Source organism: Falco peregrinus, chromosome 7 (assembly GCF_023634155.1).
Source record: "Falco peregrinus isolate bFalPer1 chromosome 7, bFalPer1.pri, whole genome shotgun sequence".
In the NCBI taxonomy this organism is placed as follows: domain Eukaryota; kingdom Metazoa; phylum Chordata; class Aves; order Falconiformes; family Falconidae; genus Falco; species Falco peregrinus.
Window position 1 is genome coordinate 11,197,266 of NC_073727.1, and position 20,683 is coordinate 11,217,948.

Sequence of the window (20,683 nt, forward strand, 5' to 3'; positions counted from 1 at the left end):
GTCTGGGCACACGGACAGGGAGGACAGAAGGGAAACCTCAGGAGAAAAGTTAATTGACTTGAGGCAATCCCCTTTTGCAGAGGCATCTGGCAAGCAACGGGAGGTGTCTCCAATAAAAGCATCCTATTAAGGAATCTGACCAGAAACCACCCAGCAATCAGCAAGGGGCGCTATCAGCTCCCCACAGAGGACCTGCGCTGGAAGACACTTGTGTTTGCTTTCAAATGGTAGTCACAGTCATTCAGCACCTTTTAAATCTCCAATTACACAGAAGTTGCATTACCATGCCATCTAGAAGTTTCTGTCCATGCCCAGTCATTTATTAATCAGACAATAATTAAGAAGAGCAGGTGTCCCCCTGCTTCTCTAAAACATTTATGTCCTAAGTATAAGACAAAGGCAGCAAAATCAATTTCTAGTTGTTGGTTGAATTAATAGACACACCGTCTCCAGTGGTCACACTGCAAATGAGAGACAATTTTCTTATGTGGAATTAATACTTCTAAAGAGCAAGGGAAAGATAAGTCTGTCCTGAATATAAAATTCAGCCGCATGATTTTGCAAGTGCAAAGTAAGCAGATGGGCTGGGTAGCAGGAGAGCCATGTCACTCACTCAGTGGGTACTGTCCAGATAACACATCAACACTTCTCCCGAGTTACACCCATCAGAGCTCTATGCTTCAAACGGCAATTCAGCAAGTAAGATCTTAAATTATCCATAATGGCTTATTTTGTTCCGATTTTTTCATTGCATGTTTGTTTGTAAAAGACTAGCCAGGCTGTCTGGGAACAGCTTGGCTGCATCATGGACTGAGAAACAGAGCCTGACTATCATAGGAGGGGTAGCCCGCAGTGTCAGTTTTAGACAGCAGATGGCCAGGAGTAGAGAAAGCTTCCAAGCACATGGTATGCCAAAACTTCAGCAATTTTCTTTTTGTCAAGCAGCTTCCAGAAACACAAGATGTAGCTGAACCTCTTCACGCTGGCCAAGATTAAAATAAGAAAGCATAGTAGAATCCCACAAAATACTACCACTTCCTAAAAATATTTAGGCTGCACAGTCTAAGTGAGATGCTGCATGACTACAGTAGCTTCCTCTCCAATACTCAGATAAGGAATTAAAAGATGCAGAAAACACAACTGCATTTTTAATATGTGGGCATAAGCAGACCAATAGCAAGAACCTGTTCTACCTCAAAGACACACCTTGACATGACAAACTGAACTGGCTAAAATGAGGTTTCACATCAAAAGCGTTTCAAGAAATTGCTGAAGATGCATGTGCTACACACATGTAACGAGTAAACACAACAAGCAAAATCACCCAGAAATGTATACCAGATCTCCCTCTCAAATATTGGCCATTACTGTATTATTTTAGTATTAAAGAAGCACCTGACAGTTTCCCAGCTATCTACCTGACAGCAAGATAAGGAGTTTCATACCTTTACATTGTGACTGACTCAACTCCCATCCCAATTTTGTGATTTAAAAAAAACCAAAAGCCAAAAAACAATAGCCCACATAACATCATGATTTCTTTTTATGCAGTTTGTTACTGCTGCTAGCAGACAAAAGCCAAGACCAAACATTTGAACAACAGCATCTTGTTGTTCAACTTTAAGTCCACAGCTTCAGCTAGCACCAAGTAGAAAATGGATACAGACTAAAACAGTTCTATCTTTTCATTTGAGACTGGTATCTTAGAGAAAAACAGTCAAGGTAGAAGAGTTGCCACTTGTGCTGCCTCCAAGTACAAGGAAAATTAAGTCTAATTTATTCTTTGCATAAGCACTAAACTTTCCTTAACCACCCAAACCCTTTTGTGGAAGCTATTTGAGTCTGTCAAAGATAGGATAAACAAAACCCATGCAAGGAAGATTTGGTTTTCAGAATTTGTACAAGCCCTTACCCCCATCCTCTTAATAGCTTTACTGGAAAGTTACAAAAATGAAAAGTTAAACCTAAAAACGCTTACCCACAGATTTCAGGAAGCTTCTACAAGCTTGTGATAGAACAAGGCTCTAACAGTACAGCGCAACAGAAACTCCTATTTGTCCCCTCCACCCTGAACCCATTTCAAACTCAATAGCCTGCAACAAAGTTACAAGCTGACGGGAAGTCTCCCATGTCACAGAAGCTCTGCTGCTCCAGCATTCACCACCTTTTCTTTAATCGGTAGCCTCGGATATAGAGCTCCACTCAATAAACAGCTAGGTTTACGGATTTTATTTCCACAGGTACATGTCATCCTAAAACAAGTACAATCCAAAGTAACATGTTCTTTGAGTTATTTCCAGATGTAGCTTCTCTCAAATTCACTGTCCTCGCCCAGAAAGAAGCTAACTTGCCTTCATTTCTGTGTCTTGTTATAACAACCATCTGCCAAGCAAGCATTTTAGTTCCAAATAATGGAAGTATAGTAAAGCAGGAATTCTATCCAACCCTCATCTGCAAATAGCTCTTCCAGAAACAATACAAAACACACCACCCATTCCCCTGAAGATCAAATTGGTTCAAGTGTTTAAAAGCTATGACTAGAAATAGCAGTTTAAACTGGAAAAATATTTTTGCAGTTTGAACTGCAAAAAAATTTTGAAAGACCAGACAGCTATACATCTGGCCAGAACTTTGGGGTTATTGCATAATTCAGCAAGTTCCACCACAAGAAGTAGCCAAGACCCCCCTTTGAATACCACTTAACAAATAATATTCTCAACCCAGACATTACCTAACATTGCACACTATCATTTTACGTGTAAATGTATGGGAGGCTAATTGCTACGAAGTCTTTCCCTTCCTACACTCGTGATTAATGCAAAATGTGCAAAATGAGACCCCAGCTCCTACACAGCACACTGTTCTGTCCCTGCCCTGCGGATTCTGAAACATAGAAAGGACAATTGGTATGAAGAGGTCACAGAGCATGAGGCAAAGAGAAAAAATTAAAAAAAAAAAAACCCCACAACATTCAAACACTATTTTTCTGCAGAGCAGAGCACACAGCGCGCAAGTCCATGGCAGGTACCAATTCACATAGCTCAAGCTTTGAGACCTTAACTAAAATAACTGAAGGCTCACATGATAATAGATGTATATACAGCATGAATTTTCATTGCCAAGACAGGATAGGTTTTGCCATAACAAATGTAATTTTTTTTTTGTATTCTAGCTGCCACGTTGGACTGACAAGGAGTTGTTCTGATCTACTCAACAACCTTCACCGGAGAACCCCAACTCTGGATATAATCTGATTGCACAAAGAAGTTACCATTCCCTACCAGCTGCAAGCAACGAATTCATACGCTCATATTCCTGCATACAAGAATTTTACAAAAAAGATCTAAAAAAGTCAGTAGCTCTGCAGAAACTTACTTCTGAGTAACAAGATGGCATGTGAACCAGTAGTGGAGCTCAATAGCAAAATTCAGTCCAATGACACTTGGTTACCAATCCATTTGCCCCTTGCACCAGGAGAGGTTGAGAAGTTCAAGCAGCAAAGAACAGGAAAGGATTCTTTAAATGTTTGGGCAATGGATTTGTACTGAGCAAAATACACTGGCTTCCACTGGAAGTAGAACTCCCACAGACACAGAAATATGCTGCTTTTTGTGGCGGTTTTTTTTTTTAACCTCCTGTATTCAGCAGTGTGTTTAACCTTGGAGCTGTCAAACTCCATCATGAATAATGAGCCATGACAACACTCCAAGTGATCCTTGGAGAACAGACCAATTTTTACTATATGCTATGCAAGGCAAAACACTGTTATGATATTCCCATGGTACTGAACCTGCTTTGAAAATATACAGTAATGTGGCCATCAAGAGGAGACTACAAGTAAATACAGAAAAAAATAAGCTACTTCCTGGTATTTCATCACCTACAAACACAGAACAAACAGTACAACATTTAACGTACTAATGGTTCCTATTTAAAATTAAACTAGGACTGAGAAGATTCGTCTTATTGAATTAGGCATTTCACACAAACACTTCACAGCCAAGGAACAGCTGCATTTGATGCAACCCATGATGGTTACAGTATGAAGAGAGAGCAACCTGCAGGTCTTGCGGCACCGTGCTTGGTGACCTCTATCAGATGAGCCCAAACATGGGACAGGAGGGCAACCCCGTGCCCCAGGCTGCCCCCTGATGCTCTCAGAACAAACATACCCCCGCCATACACATGGCAATGCCAGAAAGTATAGGAAGAAACTGTAGTGGCTTGAACGACTGCTAGAAGCACCTCTACACCAACAGCCTAACCACACCAAGGCAGGTCTTTAAGAAGGCACAGCACAGGTAAACCAGCAATGGCAAAAGCCATTTCTGCTGTATGTCTCCCAGGCTCAAGGCGGGGTGGAAGACAGAGCAAATGGATTCATCTAAAGAATGGAAAAACTAGGAAGAAACAAGCTGAAGATTTAAACAGGCATTAACTTCTTTCCTAAACAAGAACGGAGGGCTGTGCTTCCAAATATCTCTTAAAAAAAAAAAAAAAATCAACCACCTATTCTGGATATAAATGCTAATTCATTAACATGAAACACACATGTTCTCTAACAGACCCAAGCAGCAAGCATCTGTTCTGTGTTTCTGCAAAGGGAAAAATAAATATATCCTTATTCCTGACCTGTTTGCAACAAGGTACTTGTTCATGGCTTTGTAGTGGGGAAAACTTACCTTTATTCCTGTGCCATTTCCTAGTCTCATCGGCACAACCAAAACCACAGTCCATTACCTTCCCCTCTCTGTAGGGCCACCGCTTCACTTACACTTCAGTTTCCAAAGTTGCTACAAACTATGGAAGCTTTGAAAAATCTCTGGAGAGCAGGGAAGTAGCAATGTCAGACAGTAGATGCTTGCCTTTCCTTAAGGTGCTACGGTTGCAGTGTCAGACAGCAGAAACCAGTGCTGAGCACTTTGAGGAGCTTCAAGTACTAACACACCTCCCTCCCACTGAGCTGCTGTTAAAAACTGAGTCCTCTCCTGCAAGGCTGAATGGCCTATGGTTGAAGCTGGAGAAGAGCCTCTACTGCGCTGAAGTGACACCACAGTTACGCACAATAACATATTTATTGACAATTTAGTTTTCCATTTGGGAGTACAGCCATCCGTACCTCTCCTCTACCTGCTCTCCTTCCCCTCTACTATGTAACAGGGCATTTCACAGCTACTCACATTATACTACATCTCCCCTTCACCTGCAGTGCTCCCAAATCAGCAAGACCCATGGTATCACTGCACACAGCCCTACCACCATCTCTGGGTCACAACAGTTCCGCTCTTAACAGAGGACTCACTCTATACTCAAAATCATCCCACAAATTACAGGGACAGTGATTTTTTTTCTTAGCATTATACTTAAAATTTCCTCAACCCTCCACACACACCGTTGTCTGTTTCTCCCATTCCCTGATAATACAGCTCCATTTATGTCCCCCATCACAGCTCTGCATGTTTAGTAATTCCATTCCCTGCTAGCAATATTTGGCAATATGATCCTTTTAAAAGAAGGCTAATTACAGATTTCACTTGAAGAGAAATTGGTGCTGGGCCAATCTGTAAGCTCTTTAATAAGCTTTTAAACTTCACTTCATGCCAGGCAAGACTTTGTTCTCCACCAGAAAGAGTGGCACAGCTCTAAAAGCAAAGGTGGAAAAGTTTGCTACTGCCAGAGGAGGAGGGGAGGTCACGGCTCTAATTCTTCTTGCAGCACTGTACCTTCTCGATGTGAGTCTTTCCCTGAAGCTACGCTGCCCGTGTTCCACAAAAGAAAAACTAAGGAAGCCAGTTCAGATGCTACAAAAATAATGAAAAGTAGTCACACGAAGAAAAACCCCATGGCTGACAGTTGTACTGGAAGAGGAACAAAGACCAGTATGACAGAAACTGCGTCAAGGACTCAAAAATTAGGAAGTGATAAAATTAAGGATGCACGGAGCATGGCATTTTCTGAGAACGCTTGTGCGGAGTTCATTTTCAAAGGGATGGAGGAACCCAAGGCAAAGCTTCTCAAGCACTTAAGTATCTAGTCCCATACCAAGACAAATGTTTTCTTCCTACAGACTTAGCATGGAAAACAGCAATCCCACCTGCGGATGCTCCTCTGCACCTTTGTACTGTGCCACTTTCGCTCCCTGTAAGCTGTGCTCACAACACGGGGTGAAATCACATTTCAGCCAGACCATTTTCCTGAGGGGAACGAATGCAAGACTGCAATCCATCCTCCATGCTACCTGCCTGATAACTAGGGTGGAAGTCAAAAAGAGTAAGGGATAAAGTGGTGGTCAGCAGAAAGATAGTCCTGGTTTGACAGTACTAGCACCCCCAAAAACTACAACAGCTTTCTGTGTGAGGTTAGAAAAGTCTACCGTTTTCCACTGAGGTCAACAACTATGTGGCATCACATGCAGATGTCACACCTGATAGACTAAAATGCTGCTGCTGAAGTGGCTGACTGCCCAGAGAATCCCAGCTGGAATCTGTGGGAACCACACACACCGGGTGCACAGCTGGCAGGAAGTCTCCAATCGGGAGCTCAACCCACAGACACTTAAAAAAAGAAGAGTTATGAGTGTTACACATGTAAAGCATAAACATCAATAATGTCTATTTGACAGAGATTAAACCCATGAATATCTACAACATCCTCAACTTCTAACATACCCAAAGATTTTCCCCACTGCGAGACGCCACACTAAAAGAATGACTTGTGACAGTATCCTCTTATATATAGGCAAACATTTAAGAGGCTAACAGAAGCACTCTTGCAAAAGGGCTGCACAGCTATTCCCTACGCACTACCAAGACACATTTTAATCAGTTCAGGAGACACCTTCGGGAGCAAGGAAACAGAGCCATGGTACAACTGCAAAGCTTCACACATTCAGTTTGAAAGGCAAACCACAAGTCTGACCATTTCCCAACCCCTAAAGGCTGAGAATAAAAAAATGGCAGGAAAGGAACTATCTTTTCCCAGCCTTGTTCTCTGAAGTACCCACGCAGATTTTACTGTAACAGTTGGGAAGCCCTGCAAACAAAGACAGATCTAGTGGGAAGAATTTAATCTAGAGCCTCAAGACTTGCAAAATATGAGTACCTAAACACAGACTACCATAACAGGAAAGAATAAGAAAACAGATATGTGTGTTAATACATGCTGCAATTATTAACGTGCAAACACACAGAGCTTATGAGAAGTGCCAAGGCATATGGAAGGAAAAGCACTATTCAAGTACAGAAAGTTGCCAGCAGCTGTATCATCACCATATTCTATAGCTGGTTTTAATTCAGCTCGGTGGACACCAAGTTAATCCCCCAGGACAGTATCATTCACATTTATAATAGCTACTGACCTCATTTCTGTGTTTGAGCCCTGCTGTAGTGTCATGACTAAATGTGGCAAGCAACAAATCAGACTGCCATCAGCCAGTGCCTGTCCTTTTTCCTTTCAAAGCTTTCATTCATTTCTGCATTTTCTAAAGTCATGCTGCTTCAAAACAGCTGATCCAGATGGTGGCTATTTGGATTTCAACCTTCCCACATGGTGATGTGGCTCAAGAAAATAGAAACTGTTGCTACCTGCTGCTGACCTAATTCTTTCTTTAAGTTGTTTCCCACCATGTAACAGAATAAACAATACAGTTGATTGAACTAATCTTCCACACCTACATAGCAAATATAAAATTAATAGAAGAAGGAGGGCAAAGGGAAAAAAAAGCAGCATGAACCAGTGGGGAGGTAGCAGGGAGCAACTCTCACCTCTATCATAGTCATCTTCCTCTATTGCTTTTTCTTGAAGTCTCTGAAGCCGTAAGATCAAGGATTTTATCTAGGCAAAGAAAAAAAAAAATTAAGTTGCATTTAAAACTATTTAGACGATTAACCTCTACATAATACAAATTTAATTGATTACTACATCACTAGAACGGCCCAGTTTTTAAAGTTAAGCCCAACATTTGTTAGACAGACAGACCAATTTGAAGGCAGCTGAACTGCAGCTACTTGAGCCAAGCATGGCTTCAGTCCAAACACATACAGAGAATAACAAACAATATTTCTTGAAAAGCAGAAGAGATCATGTGATTGTAGGATAGTTTTCACCCTTTGAATAAATCAAAGTAATGATAATTAGAGGATTCTAACAGCATGACATCTACTTCTGATCACATTGTACTAAACTGTGTTCTCGAGCCCATTCTAACAACTTTTTGCCTATGAGAGTTTTGCACAGAAGAAATCCAGAATTTCCACATGCAAACCACATTTTCCTCTGTAATTAAAAAGAGAAATACAGTATGAGTATTCTGGAACAGGAATACTCATGTTATGGCACAGAAAATTGTGTTCATATGCAGCCAATGAAGTTTCACTAAAATATAATTTAGGCTTATCTACACAAGGTTGATGCTTACATTTTCAGAAGCGTTCACACTAGAAATGCTAGATGGGGAAAAAAGCAAAACACCACAAACACCTATACCACATACTGTGCCCTTTCACATCCAAAAAGAAACACTTACCATAATAAAATTTTATGTCGAAAGTTACTGCTTCTGTTTGTTAACATGAAGGGTCTGGACCACAGTTCTGAATTTACTAAACAATCGTAAGACTAGGTGTGCATTCAAAGGCGTTTACAAGTTTTTACTGTTAGAAGAATTTGGTTAGAAGGTAGGCAGCCCTCTCCTCATTGCCATGCTAGCCACAGCCTAACATGACTACAGTTACAAGACTGAAGCATTCCATTAACAGCACTGAAAAAGGTAAGCCTGGAAAAAGCAGCAGCGTATAGTCTCATAGCCCATAGTCTGAAAATGCCTGGGGAATAATTTCCTAAAAAAAAAAAAAGGAATTGATACTTTCAATATTCTGCATTTACAAAAGATCTCACTCCTCCCTGAAACTCTTGAAATCCCTATATTTAAACTCTAAATTACATAGGGAAAAATAGGTACAGCCAGTCAACAACTTAATAGAAACACTCACTTATCGCGACTACGCAATCAACACAAAAATTAGGCAAGACATTTAAATTAACGGTATCCCTTCTAAATATGGTATGTGAAAGTGGACTAGTCAGAAAAGAACTATAAAAAATAAAGCCAGAAAAAAATCAAAAAATGCTTGATTAATAATAGGCTATAAAATGCCCCAGAGGAAAGAAAAACAAATAAAAACCAACATTGTATATACTCCATTTTCCTCAAGGCTTTATTTTATTTTGCTCTTCACTTGATACTACAATGTTTTCTTCTCTGAGGCTGGTGAGGAATGTGTAACGTATTGAAGGGAGGAGCTCTGAATCCTCACCATAAATTATTTTCTGTATTTTATGCCATATTTTTGATAGTTTTAAAGAAGCCTGCAGTAGGAATGATTCAAATGACACTTTTTTCATATATGTGATGTATAACAACCATCTATACTGAGACTACTGCTCTGCTGCTCTTTGCAGGGTTTATTCCATCATGTGCTCACAGTGGCAGGTCATTTAAAGTCTGCTTGGGTACCACAGCCCAGGCATGCCCACGGCAAACTGCCTGATGCTGTCACAGTAAAGTGCTTTCTATCTGCAGGCTGGTAGGATGTTTGGAGCTTAACTAATCAAAGAGCTGCTTCAGCATGGCATGTCCTATATCTGTACCATGTGATGACCAGTGTGGTTTTTTTTTTTAATAAGTACAGAAAAGGCATAATTTTAACAACTTTGCTATCATCTCCTTTTCTTGACTACAGTTGCATTCGTTCCTTTCTGAAAAGTTTGAGACTTATTTAAGACTTACAGTAGGAAGGTGCTTCAAATTAGACATACACAACTGGCTTTACCAAGGGCAAAGACATCTGAGGGCACAAATTTCCAATTCTCAATTCAATGAATTAATGAATACATAAATTAAAGATAGCAATGTTTCTCTTGTGTCTATCAAATAAGATTACTGAAAAGACAGAAAAATAATTTCTTATTTTGATTGTGTTATATATTCCCAAATACGCAGCAAATTAATTTCCCTAACCATCCTAGACTATGAGTACGTTGTCATTTCAGGCATGAAGCCAAAGAAAGTGCTCCATGTCAATGTGTGTGAATTCTGTGAATAGGAGAACCTAATCTGAGTCCTATATGCATCCTTTATGAAAAGTATTAGAGAGCACCATAAGCCTAGGTCAGGTATCATGGGAGTAAAGTAAGAATAAAAGTTTCTTGACCTTCTGTCTCACCCAGACAACAGGGCTGTGCAAAGTCTCCCCAGAGCAGGTTGTTTCATCAGGCCTAAAGAAAATACAGTGCATCTCAGCAGGTATGTCTGAGCTCAGAAGTCACAAGAACCTGGGTTTCTAAAAGACATCCCAGAAACTCGAGGCACTAGTGAGATACTAAAAAAAAAAAAAAAACCTCCCAAAAAACCAAAAAAAACCAACAAAACAAACAAACAAAAACACACACACAAGGAAAAACCCTCACGCAATATAAAACCACACACCAGAAAAACCTCACCACTCATTTAGTGCAGGTTGAACAAATTTATGCAATCCATGTTAATCTTTGGAGTACTGCTTCCTGCATGTACAATAAAGCCACTACTCGGCTCAGAATGGTTTCCCTCTGATGCCCACCATGACATCCCAAAAACTGTGTAACAAACTGTAATTGATCCTTGTTAAAGTTTCCCCACCTGTCTCCCACAGAGAGCAAAGTGAATGAGACTGCCTGTATATGTGGTAGGTATACACATGTACAAAAAGGAAGACTCCTGACTCACCAACTCAATACTCCTCTGGAGTGGCAGGCAAAAAAAATAAAAGGTTCAATCCCTAGCTGGAGTTAGAGCAAAGGCTTAACTCCTGTTTTCCTTTGAGCAGAGAGAGAGCCCATCTACTAGATAAAAGGCTACTCTCATACAGGCGCTTCACTCCCAAGAAACCTTTGGCTTAACATTTCCAATGACAAAGTTTGTTGTGTGTTTATTCATGGTGCCTCAAGAAAAGAGTTCTTACCACCCCCAAATTTTGTACTACATATGGTCCAAACTGCAGACGAAACAGCAACCTGTGAAAAAAACCCTGTAGTTGTCACACATCAGTTTCTGAATTCAACATATTAGAAGTGAGAAGATCACAGTTTCGGTAGAACATAGGAGTAGGGTACTGCAACATCACCTTTTTGTTTAAAGAACCAAAAAGAAAACTAAAGCAGTTCTTTTATCATGCAGAGTATTCCTGTAAACCTCTTATGAACAAATGCCGTTAAAGCCATTAATATCCCAACTCCTACATCAACCTTGACTTCGGCACTATAAATACAAATGTTTTGAGGGCTGGAGGAGGAATCAAAGATGAAGTGAGATTACTAACCTTTAATGTACTGCGGTTGCCCAGCAGGCAGTCCTGTAGCACTGGTTCATATTTTTTCATCAAAGTATCCCAGTTATGGTCGCTGACAGTAAAGCTACTTTCATAGCCTGAGGTGACAGAAGAGCCAGCAGATGCTGCATCCGAGGAGTCTGTAGAACATGAAAATGTTGCATCTGTATCCGAGAGATAGACAGTCTCGCAGTCCTGTAGTTTATCATTTGCTGTGGTCTCATTTTCATACTCCAAATCCTCCCTAGGCCTGGAGAAGCAATGCAAAGCTCCCAAGTGCCCATGAGTTTGCACCATCTCTGCTGGCTTCTGCAAATTTCCTGCAGTGCTGGGATGCAGAACATACTTGGCTTCCTCAATGGCTGACTTGCCTTCAGCATCACTTACTCCAGAGGCCAAGTTCAGGGAGAGCTGTATGAAGCTGAAATTTGAACTAAAGCTATCACGTGCACCAACAGAACAAGAAACAACATCTCTGTTTTGATATTCAGAGTTGTTATTCATTTCTGTCTGATCCAAAGTATATACGTTTGGGAGCTTGCCCACTTCAGTGCCATGGCTTTTCTGCCATGCACAGCAAACAGCAGAAACATCTTTTTTGTTTGTTGCTGCAGCAGGGTAAACGACGCTCGCTGTGTTTTCTGACCGTGGACTCTTGCAACATGAAAGATTTTTGCAGCATCCTGGCATATTTTCAGTAGCGGCCAATGTTGTTACCCCATCAGCAGGAACTGTGGCACTACTTGCTGCGCTACAGTATAAGAATTCAAAGTTATTTTGGCATCGTCGGTATAGAGAGCAGTTCTCCAACTCTCCACAATTCTGCCTGCCATGTTTGAGCTCTTCTGGGCTCAACACTTTGCAGGCACCCAGGGACTGAAACTCTATCTGTCGCTGAGCTTCTGGCCTCATGTATCCAGGTCTTTTTGCCAGTTTCTTTTTACAAAGAGAGCCTGCAGGCATTAAGTGCTCCTGACCATCTGGGGGAAGGGGGGGGGAAAAAAAAAAAAATCATTAAAGTGCTTCTGCAGTTTTCTAGGCTTAGTGAATTTAGCATCTGAAAATAATTGTTTCATGAATTTCAAACAGTACATCACTTTCCATTTCAACAAAACAGAGATGCTGACCACACTGCAGATAGAGGAGAAAAGGTGTGGCTGAGAACACTGTCTACATTCATTCACTTTCTAAAAAGTTTGTACCTGCTTTTAAGGGAGCTCCTAACACAATTGCATCCATCAGGACACAAACCTGGGTACAATGAAACACATCATCTTCCCTATTCATAACACCACCCTGTGCTTTTTCATTCTCAATTTGCTTAGCAGCACACTAAAGCACAGACCTTGCTTATGTCTCTCTGAACCAGGATAATTCTGAGACTTACAAGCACATCTAAGATGAGACTGAATCTGCATTTTGAGAACCACACTCACAAAGAAACTTTGTGCGTAATCTGTCGCTGCTCGCGTCCGGTTTCCTATGTTCATCTCCACGTTTTATTAGTATGAGCAAGTGATGCAGGTTCTGCTTCCAGAACAGATGCCGCTCTGTAACACTCCATGGCTGCAGATGTCAGTCTAATGAGATATTTTATAAGTTGTCATTTAGATGTACTGTACTGCCTATTGTCCAAAATTTAAAGTTAACATTTTGCATGCAGGACCAGGAGTCCCAGAAAACTGATGTCACCATATGCTTGCTAGCATTATGACAATATTAATACCATTAAGAAAGGGCCTTTTCTCAATAGCTCTATTAACCCACATACACCTTCCTTACATAGATGACAAGATAAATTTGCTCTTTGCAGAGCAGAACAGAAAGAACCAAGATAAAAAAAACACAACAAACACTAAAAGTAGGATATTGGAATGTGTAATCTTGTCTTAGTTTTCTGTACACTTCTATTAAAAAAAATTATGGGTGAAAGATTACTTTCAGTTTCTAACAGATTTACTGCTTGTCAAAAGGTATTCCATTCATCTGTCCTGCACACAATCAATGAGAATACAAAATGGATGATGGTGCAGAGCTTGTAACACAAAACCACACTGACCAGACCCGTTTGCCAGAAAAACCCTTCAAAGGCATCTAGTGACTAGCTGAATTATGCCCTCGATTAGCTGCCCTACTCACTGAAACAGAATCAATTGCTAGAATCTCAGGTGTTCGAAATATTCTCGTCACCCATGCAGAGCTCTTCCAAAAACACATTTCTTTATTTTTTCCGTTACATGCAATATACTTATCTCTATTATCACAAACCTTTACCAATTTTTACATTAATAGATGTAGGCATAATCTGAACTCCTCAAGCAACTTGTAACGCAAGTCTTGTACACACCTCACTACAGCGACGTCCTATACAAAAATTTAAGCATTAGACCTGAAACTTCCCAGGGGACTTTTCCCAGCATTCACTACACTCTCTCCAAATAACCTTCACAAAAGCAATTTATACATTTTCCACATACTATAATAGTGGCACATCTCACCATGGGACTGCAGTTAAGCTTCTGTATTCTGCTTCCTATCACCATAAATTAGAATACCCCAGCTGTCTCTTACATACCCTTTTGTCAGAGAAAAAAGCATCACAGAAATCAGAAATAAAAAAGGTCAGAGTCCATCAGCCTGTCTACTATGAAAAGACAGTGAAATGCTGTACTGGGAGTAATTTAATAGAAGTCTTAACAAATAGGAACCTCTCTTGGAGTAAGGGAACAAAAACTGAATGAAATGTTCTTTCAAATTTAATTCTTTTAGTTTATATACAAAATAACAGCCTAAATTTGCCTTCAGCAGAAGAAACCATTTCATGCAGAAAAAAAAAGTCATTCTAAGACTGGATATACTTTACTGCCATTTGCAAAGGCTAGTCACTGGCCTTATCTGTAAAAATGGAAAAGGTTCTTTGGTTTAATTAAAATCAGTTTAAAATCGATCTCACTAAACCACTATGAATTTTTCAAGTCAACAGACAATTACAGTTCTTTAAACACCAAGTTTAAACTAAGCTAATTAAGTAAGGTTTAAATTGGACTATGTTGGATATTTACACCAAGTGAGAACTGGATGCAATTCTAAAAGTTATTGAAGCCAAAGTGGTACAATTCCAGGATCCTGAACGAGTCCAACACAAAACCCACACATCTCTTCGATCCTCCCAGCATTTACAGGTCTCCTCTAGATAGGTTTGCCATTCAGCTCTTCATGGACTCCAGATCTGCCTGGATACAAGTCCAGCAGCATGAGTCCCTCACTTGGCTACCAGAGGGGCACCACTGCCTGAATTATACTCAAGATGATAGTCCAAGCCACAAACCACTCAGAGGATGCTACAAGGAGGGGGTTACAGGTCCTTAGCCCCAGTGTAGCTGCACCTGAGCACAAGGCAGAGAAGGAGTGGACACAGAGCTGGGACCAGTATGCCAACTCAAACACCCACGCTTTCCCCAAAGGATACGGAAGGGAGGAGGCAACTGCAGCCTGGCTCCCAGGTCCAGCTAGAGAGCAGTCGCAGTGCCCTCAGCCTTCACAGAATCCAGCCAGGATATTACTAGGCTCTGGGTATACTGTTTGCATGCCATTTACCCTTCTGCCATGTCCCTTTCCTGCCGATTAGAATAATTTGGGTTGTTTATCATCACAGATCTGAAATTCAGTTACAGAGACTTTGTTTTCCCGCGTAGCCTTCCAACTATAACTTGCTTTGTCTGCACATCAGACACAGAAACTACACCGAACCAAATCGGCTAGCTTGTTAAAAAAAGACAGGCCTCACATTTTTCTTATAATTCCCCCAGTTTCAGGCACATAAAGTAACTGATGGCAATTAACTACAAGACCATCAAACTGGTACCTTGGAACACTGTGAAACAACTGAAGGTAATTAAAAACACCCTATATTATAGTGTGTCATGCATCGTATGAGACACACGCTTAGAAAAAGAGAAGAGTCACAAATGGAAGAAGGGCCTCTCAATTGTAATATTACAAATCAACTCTTTTTAAAATGTTACAATCCTAGAAGATGATGCAACGCATATTCTAGTGTCAGATACTGTGCAAATTGCTTCAAACCCAAATTATGAAAACCCAGAAATAATTATAACAATTCTTTCACCATAACAATTCTTTCTGATGACCAACATTTCATAGAAAGTAACAGCTCAGAGCCAGAGCACAGGAGAGAGGAGGGGAGAGGGAAGAAAAAAATAAAGGGGGGGGCAGGGGGGAGAGAGTCTATTTCTGTAAAGCAATGACCAGCAATGCTGTTCACATCCTAGTTGCACCAGTAAAATAAAAGAGGGAAGATGAAGCCAAAGAGCACTTCCCACTGATGGAAAGAGCACATTCTCTAGTACCCAGCCTGATGCTGAAGGACAGCAGAACAGTCATCTTATTTTAAGTGATCAGACTTTGTTTTCAGCCACAGAAGTTGCAATTCAGGGTTGTTTTATCAGGTGCTCTAGTAGTATCTGTGGATGTACAGGTGTTAACTACCCTATATTTTTGTGAAGTGCACTAGGATTTTAGATTGGTACAGAAAGTCTGAAGCAATTACCTCCTCACCCCTGCTTTAAACACATAATGTAGAACACTGAGCTCATTAAGTTCTCCCTGAAAGTAACCGATAAGTTATACATGCAGTTTCAAAGAGAGCTCAACTATCTGAATACACCTGTATTACACACAGTTGATTTTTATTAGAATTACAAATTTACCTTCAAAGCATTTGTGAGCAGTGACTGTGGCATGGAGGAAAAGATACTTGGTCATATCCAAAGCCAACTATCAAAGCACTGCTCTAAGCAATTTCTGTAGTGCTGCTCCTGTTAAGGAAGCCTTAAACACCTGCATTAAACCACACAAAGTAAGCGAGATGAAAATAAAAATATTTAGACACACACACACATAAATGTTTAACCTATCAGAACAAAAATTAAACCATTTCCAGGGATCGATCAATCTGTCATGACAATAACGACGACTGTTCAGTTTCCATGCCATAAAAATACATAAAATATTGTAGGTTCCTAATCAGTTATATCTTGACTTATTTGCTGAATTTCAAAGATACCACTAAATACTCAAAATAAGACTGTACTGATCTGAATGTACACCGTTTCTTTAGACAAGCAAGTTCTCAAAGAAAGCTGCTTTTGAATAAAAATTTTTATAACTCTTAAAATACAAATGTCTCATTTAGCTTTTTAATCTTACTTATTGAATGTTAACTATATGTTGATTTATCCAGCATTTTATAAAGTGTATCTATAGAGGACAAGCAATGGCTGAGCCTCATTATATTTGATACCATTTACAAATTAATTCCTCACCAAGGGTTCCTGTGATTTCTAAGGTCGCAGGCTGGGTTCAGTTATTCAACTGTTAAATTTCCAAGACATTATGTATAAAGTATTCTCTGAAGTCATTAAATGCATGTCAGTTTCTATTCGCCATTAGAAAACACTTCAAAGAGTTGTGCATTTTAGAAGTCAGAGGGGTCTTCCTTAGACAGTGTTTAAGTAACTGTATTTTTATTGACTCATTACCATAATACCCATGTCATTGAGTTGTTAGATTTGAGCCACTTACCTCCTTAATGCAATAGTTCATTTTAGGCCACCTGATTAAGTTGCAGCACCTCTCTCTAGAGTAAGAATCACATTAGCTAATACTAGTTTCAATATGCCCATCAACTCCCCCCCCCCCCGCCCCCAAGAAACAAAAAATTGTTTTAACCTGGTTTTGCCTTAACACTAAGAAAGAAAATAAAGAATCCATTAAGAAGTAAGCTGATAAATATCAAACTTTTCCCATGTCAGTAACAATCACCTATTTAGTCAGGGGGAATAAGGGAAGCACCCTTAATTACATAATTATAATTGTGTTCAATATCACAAAGAGTTTAAAACACATCTGCATCCATCAGTATTCAACAGCGCATTACTACACACAAAAATGGGCTTTTTTTTCAAGCAAGTGCCTTGCTGAATCAGGGCCTAAGTGCCTTGATGCAACAAAAAAAAATAAAAATGAATCTTTCTGATCTTTTCAAATGTAAAGATACAATAAGCATCTGGTTTGTGAAAGCATGCAGTTGCACTGTGAGGGCCTACTTGATCACTAACCAACACCCTATGGCTGGCAACTGGAGGCTCAAAGCTTAGCTATTACAGAAAATGCATTCCTCCAAGCTGAATGAAAATCACAACACCCAACTTCTTCACTGCAGCGTTACAAGAAAATCCATTTTGTTGGCCAGAAAAGCAAATGGTCAGATTCATTCTAGAACAGCCTGGTGACTGCGTGCTGTCTCAGTAAAGCAAAACCACTTCAATAGCACAATACTGTAAAAAAAAAAAAAAAAAAAAAAAGACATTTCTGCTCTTTTCAGTTTTGTTTTCATGCAGTCAGCTACCGTTATGAAGTCCCAAGAGGAAAAAAAAAAGAAACAGGGAAGCCCAAGACCTTTGCAATAAATTTCAGTGTAATCACGTTACAGACACTCAGCACACATCTCATTCTCTGGCTGTTACTACATCTCACATTCAAAATACATCTCGGGTCGACGAGCTTCAACCCCCATCAGTCTCCAAACCTCCTCATACAGCACTCTCAGGTATTTCACCCAACCTACTGCTATCATCCTAGGCTAACTGGAACGGCCAGACTCACATACCCAACCGCCTAATGTAACAGTTGCCTCCTCAGGCATCATTTACCCTACATCCAGCTCTGCGACGCATCCCAAGGACCACCTGGTAGGCAGCAAACATCCTGGGGAAGGACCCAAGCAGGTCTGGGAAAACAAGCCAGTACCAACACTGGATGCCTTCAGTGCAGTCAGTAACAGAAGACAGTTAGCTTCCCCACAAATATCCAGCCTGGCTTGTCTTAAACCTGTATAATTCTTTTAAATTTACAAATAATTGAGAATAATTCATCCACTTTCCAAAGAGGGAGGAGGACACACAAGTTCCAAGTCTGCCAAGAACACTCACAATAGACAGGCAATGCTTATTTTGGGAGTTTTGTGGTTGTTTGTTTGGTTTTTTTTAAGGTTTGGTGTTATTCTTCCTGGGGAAAAAAACTTTTGTTCCCAGTTTCAGTGCAAAAGTCTGTAGCAGCAGTCTATGCAAATTTCTCAAATGGAGAGAACGCTCTGGTTCTTTCAGTCAAGATTTGAAAAAGCTTTAAATATTACACAGAAGTAGGTGAGCAATGATTCTGCATTGAAACTGGGAAGTTTGGTTAGGCCCTAAATTAATTTGCAAATGACACTTAATGGGTTTGCAGTCATATCACATAAAATTATTTCACCAAATATGCAAGAAACTATGAAATTAGTACACAGCAGTCCTTTTCAAGAATGCTCTATTTAACACACCACACTTCTCTTTTCATCACTCTGTCTATGGAGTGACAGTGTGGATTCCCACTACTTCTGCTCAGTCAGATCATCTACAGCAAGACTCTAATATAAAACTCATCGGGGGGGAGGGGAGGGAGGAAAGGGGGGGGGGCGGGGGGGGGGAAGAAAAGAAAAAGTGAAGTGTGAGAGCACATTGACAGCAGTCAATTTCCAATTCAAGCACAGTTTGAGTGCTCCAGCTTGGAGATTTGAATTTTTAATTTCACCAAGAGAGTGGGTTCCAAATTAAGCATCTGATGCACAGTCAGTCTGAAACCAGAATTGAGTTTACTGAAATAGAAAGTAATTTTCTCTCAACAGCTCAGTAGTGATCACATATAATGAAAATAAAACAACGTGGCAGTTCCTATATTGCCAAGGGTGAGAAGTCAGAATGCTTTTAGCTTTACAATTTAATATCAAAGTCCCAGGACAAATGCTCCTCCTTTGCCTGCTGAAGGAAGTTTACCTTAGAGCCCCAGTCAGGCTGTCAGGACGTGATGCCAGTGCTGTCTAGACAACAATGGAGATGGAACAGAGCTCCAGACCATCAGGAAAGCTGAGCAATAACTTCCCACAGAAAGCACAGCACTTCAGGATGCAGCTTAAATACAAGCTACTGCAAAAGCCGGACATGCACACAAACTTCAGTTAGGGCAATGCATGGGACACAGAACCCCTGTAGCAAGGAGGCAGGCAAACCAGCAGTGCTGGTCCCTCACCCTGCTCCTTCAAAAAGAAAACCTCAGGGCTTTGTGTGAACCCCTGTAACTCTTTATGCTCCCACAAAATTTCTGTACTCAGGTACCCTCTGCTCTTTGCAGCAGTGATTGCGTGCATTGTGCTTTTGCTGAATGACAACAAACCACCACTCCGAGTGGCAATATGAAGACTCTCAGCTGAACGTACGAGGCACAGACTGCAGCACTGCTCTCCTACCCTCAACTGTTACACAGACAGCTTCAGCTAATGCAAGTCCAGCATCATCGGTCTGTAGGTGTTATAGCCTGTGAGGGGTCAACATTTGCGCTCCAGCAAGTAGAGTGCACCTCCCTTGGAGACCTACTCTGGTAAGCAGGAAAGATGCACATGAAATCCCTTTTGAGATCTTTAGTGAGAATCTGGCTTGACCCTTACAACCCTTAGTCAAGGCCGTAGGCAGACAAACCAGAAGTTGGACGTTTGTTTTAATGGGCCTGAGAACACAAAACCTATATCCTTCTCCTCCGGCATAGAAAAGTAGATGGTTCAGGTGAATTTCTAAGATTATTTTATGAACAAGCTATGAAAGAAGTACTATAGCAGGTATTGCGGAAATTGCAGCAGAATACTAACCATGGGCAAAAACACCTCTCTTCCAACAGAAATCACAGCTCCTTCTAGATAAGGTGGGACAGAAGTCATTCTGCCTACAGCAAGTCAGATATCTTTAAAAATAAGAACACCCAACAATAAAACCAGAAAATTAACATTGCAGGAAAGAATAGTTTCTCTCTAGAAGGTAACCATATTGAATTACAGAATTTCACAGATGTGCCAGCACAGTGATGATGTCATCTGATACAGAGGATGAGATGACCTTAAGGAAGGGCTGGGGAGCACTCAAAGACGACACCCACCACCTCTAGACAGCTATCGGTCCAGACCACCTCAGATAAGAGCCCTGGCATTAAAGACCAAACTTGGCATTTCCCACCCATGTCAACAGGTATTGCAGGAACACTGCCTCCGTAACCAGACTCCTGGAGTGACAACTCACATGAGATCTGAGCAACTGCCTACTCAGCTCCTGACAGGAGCAGAGTTACCCTACATGGCTTGTACCATTTTTGGAGACTGAAGATGCAACCAGACCAAAGCCCTATCTTCACACACATTTGAAAGCTGTGACCAC

The 20,683-nt window shown here is 40.7% G+C and overlaps 1 protein-coding gene across 4 annotated transcripts in view; it reads right to left on the bottom strand.

Moving 5' to 3' along the window:
- Window positions 1-20,683, bottom strand: part of DISC1 (DISC1 scaffold protein) — a 207,852-nt gene that overhangs the window by 173,757 nt on the left and 13,412 nt on the right. For all 4 annotated transcript variants that reach the window (XM_055810644.1, XM_055810641.1, XM_055810642.1 and 1 more), the window contains 2 exons: window positions 11,358-12,346; window positions 7,764-7,833 (listed from right to left, as the gene is read on the bottom strand). In XM_055810644.1, the coding sequence (XP_055666619.1) occupies window positions 7,764-7,833; window positions 11,358-12,329 (1,042 nt within the window). In that variant the 5' untranslated portion in view covers window positions 12,330-12,346. The remainder of the gene's footprint in view (window positions 1-7,763; window positions 7,834-11,357; window positions 12,347-20,683) is intronic.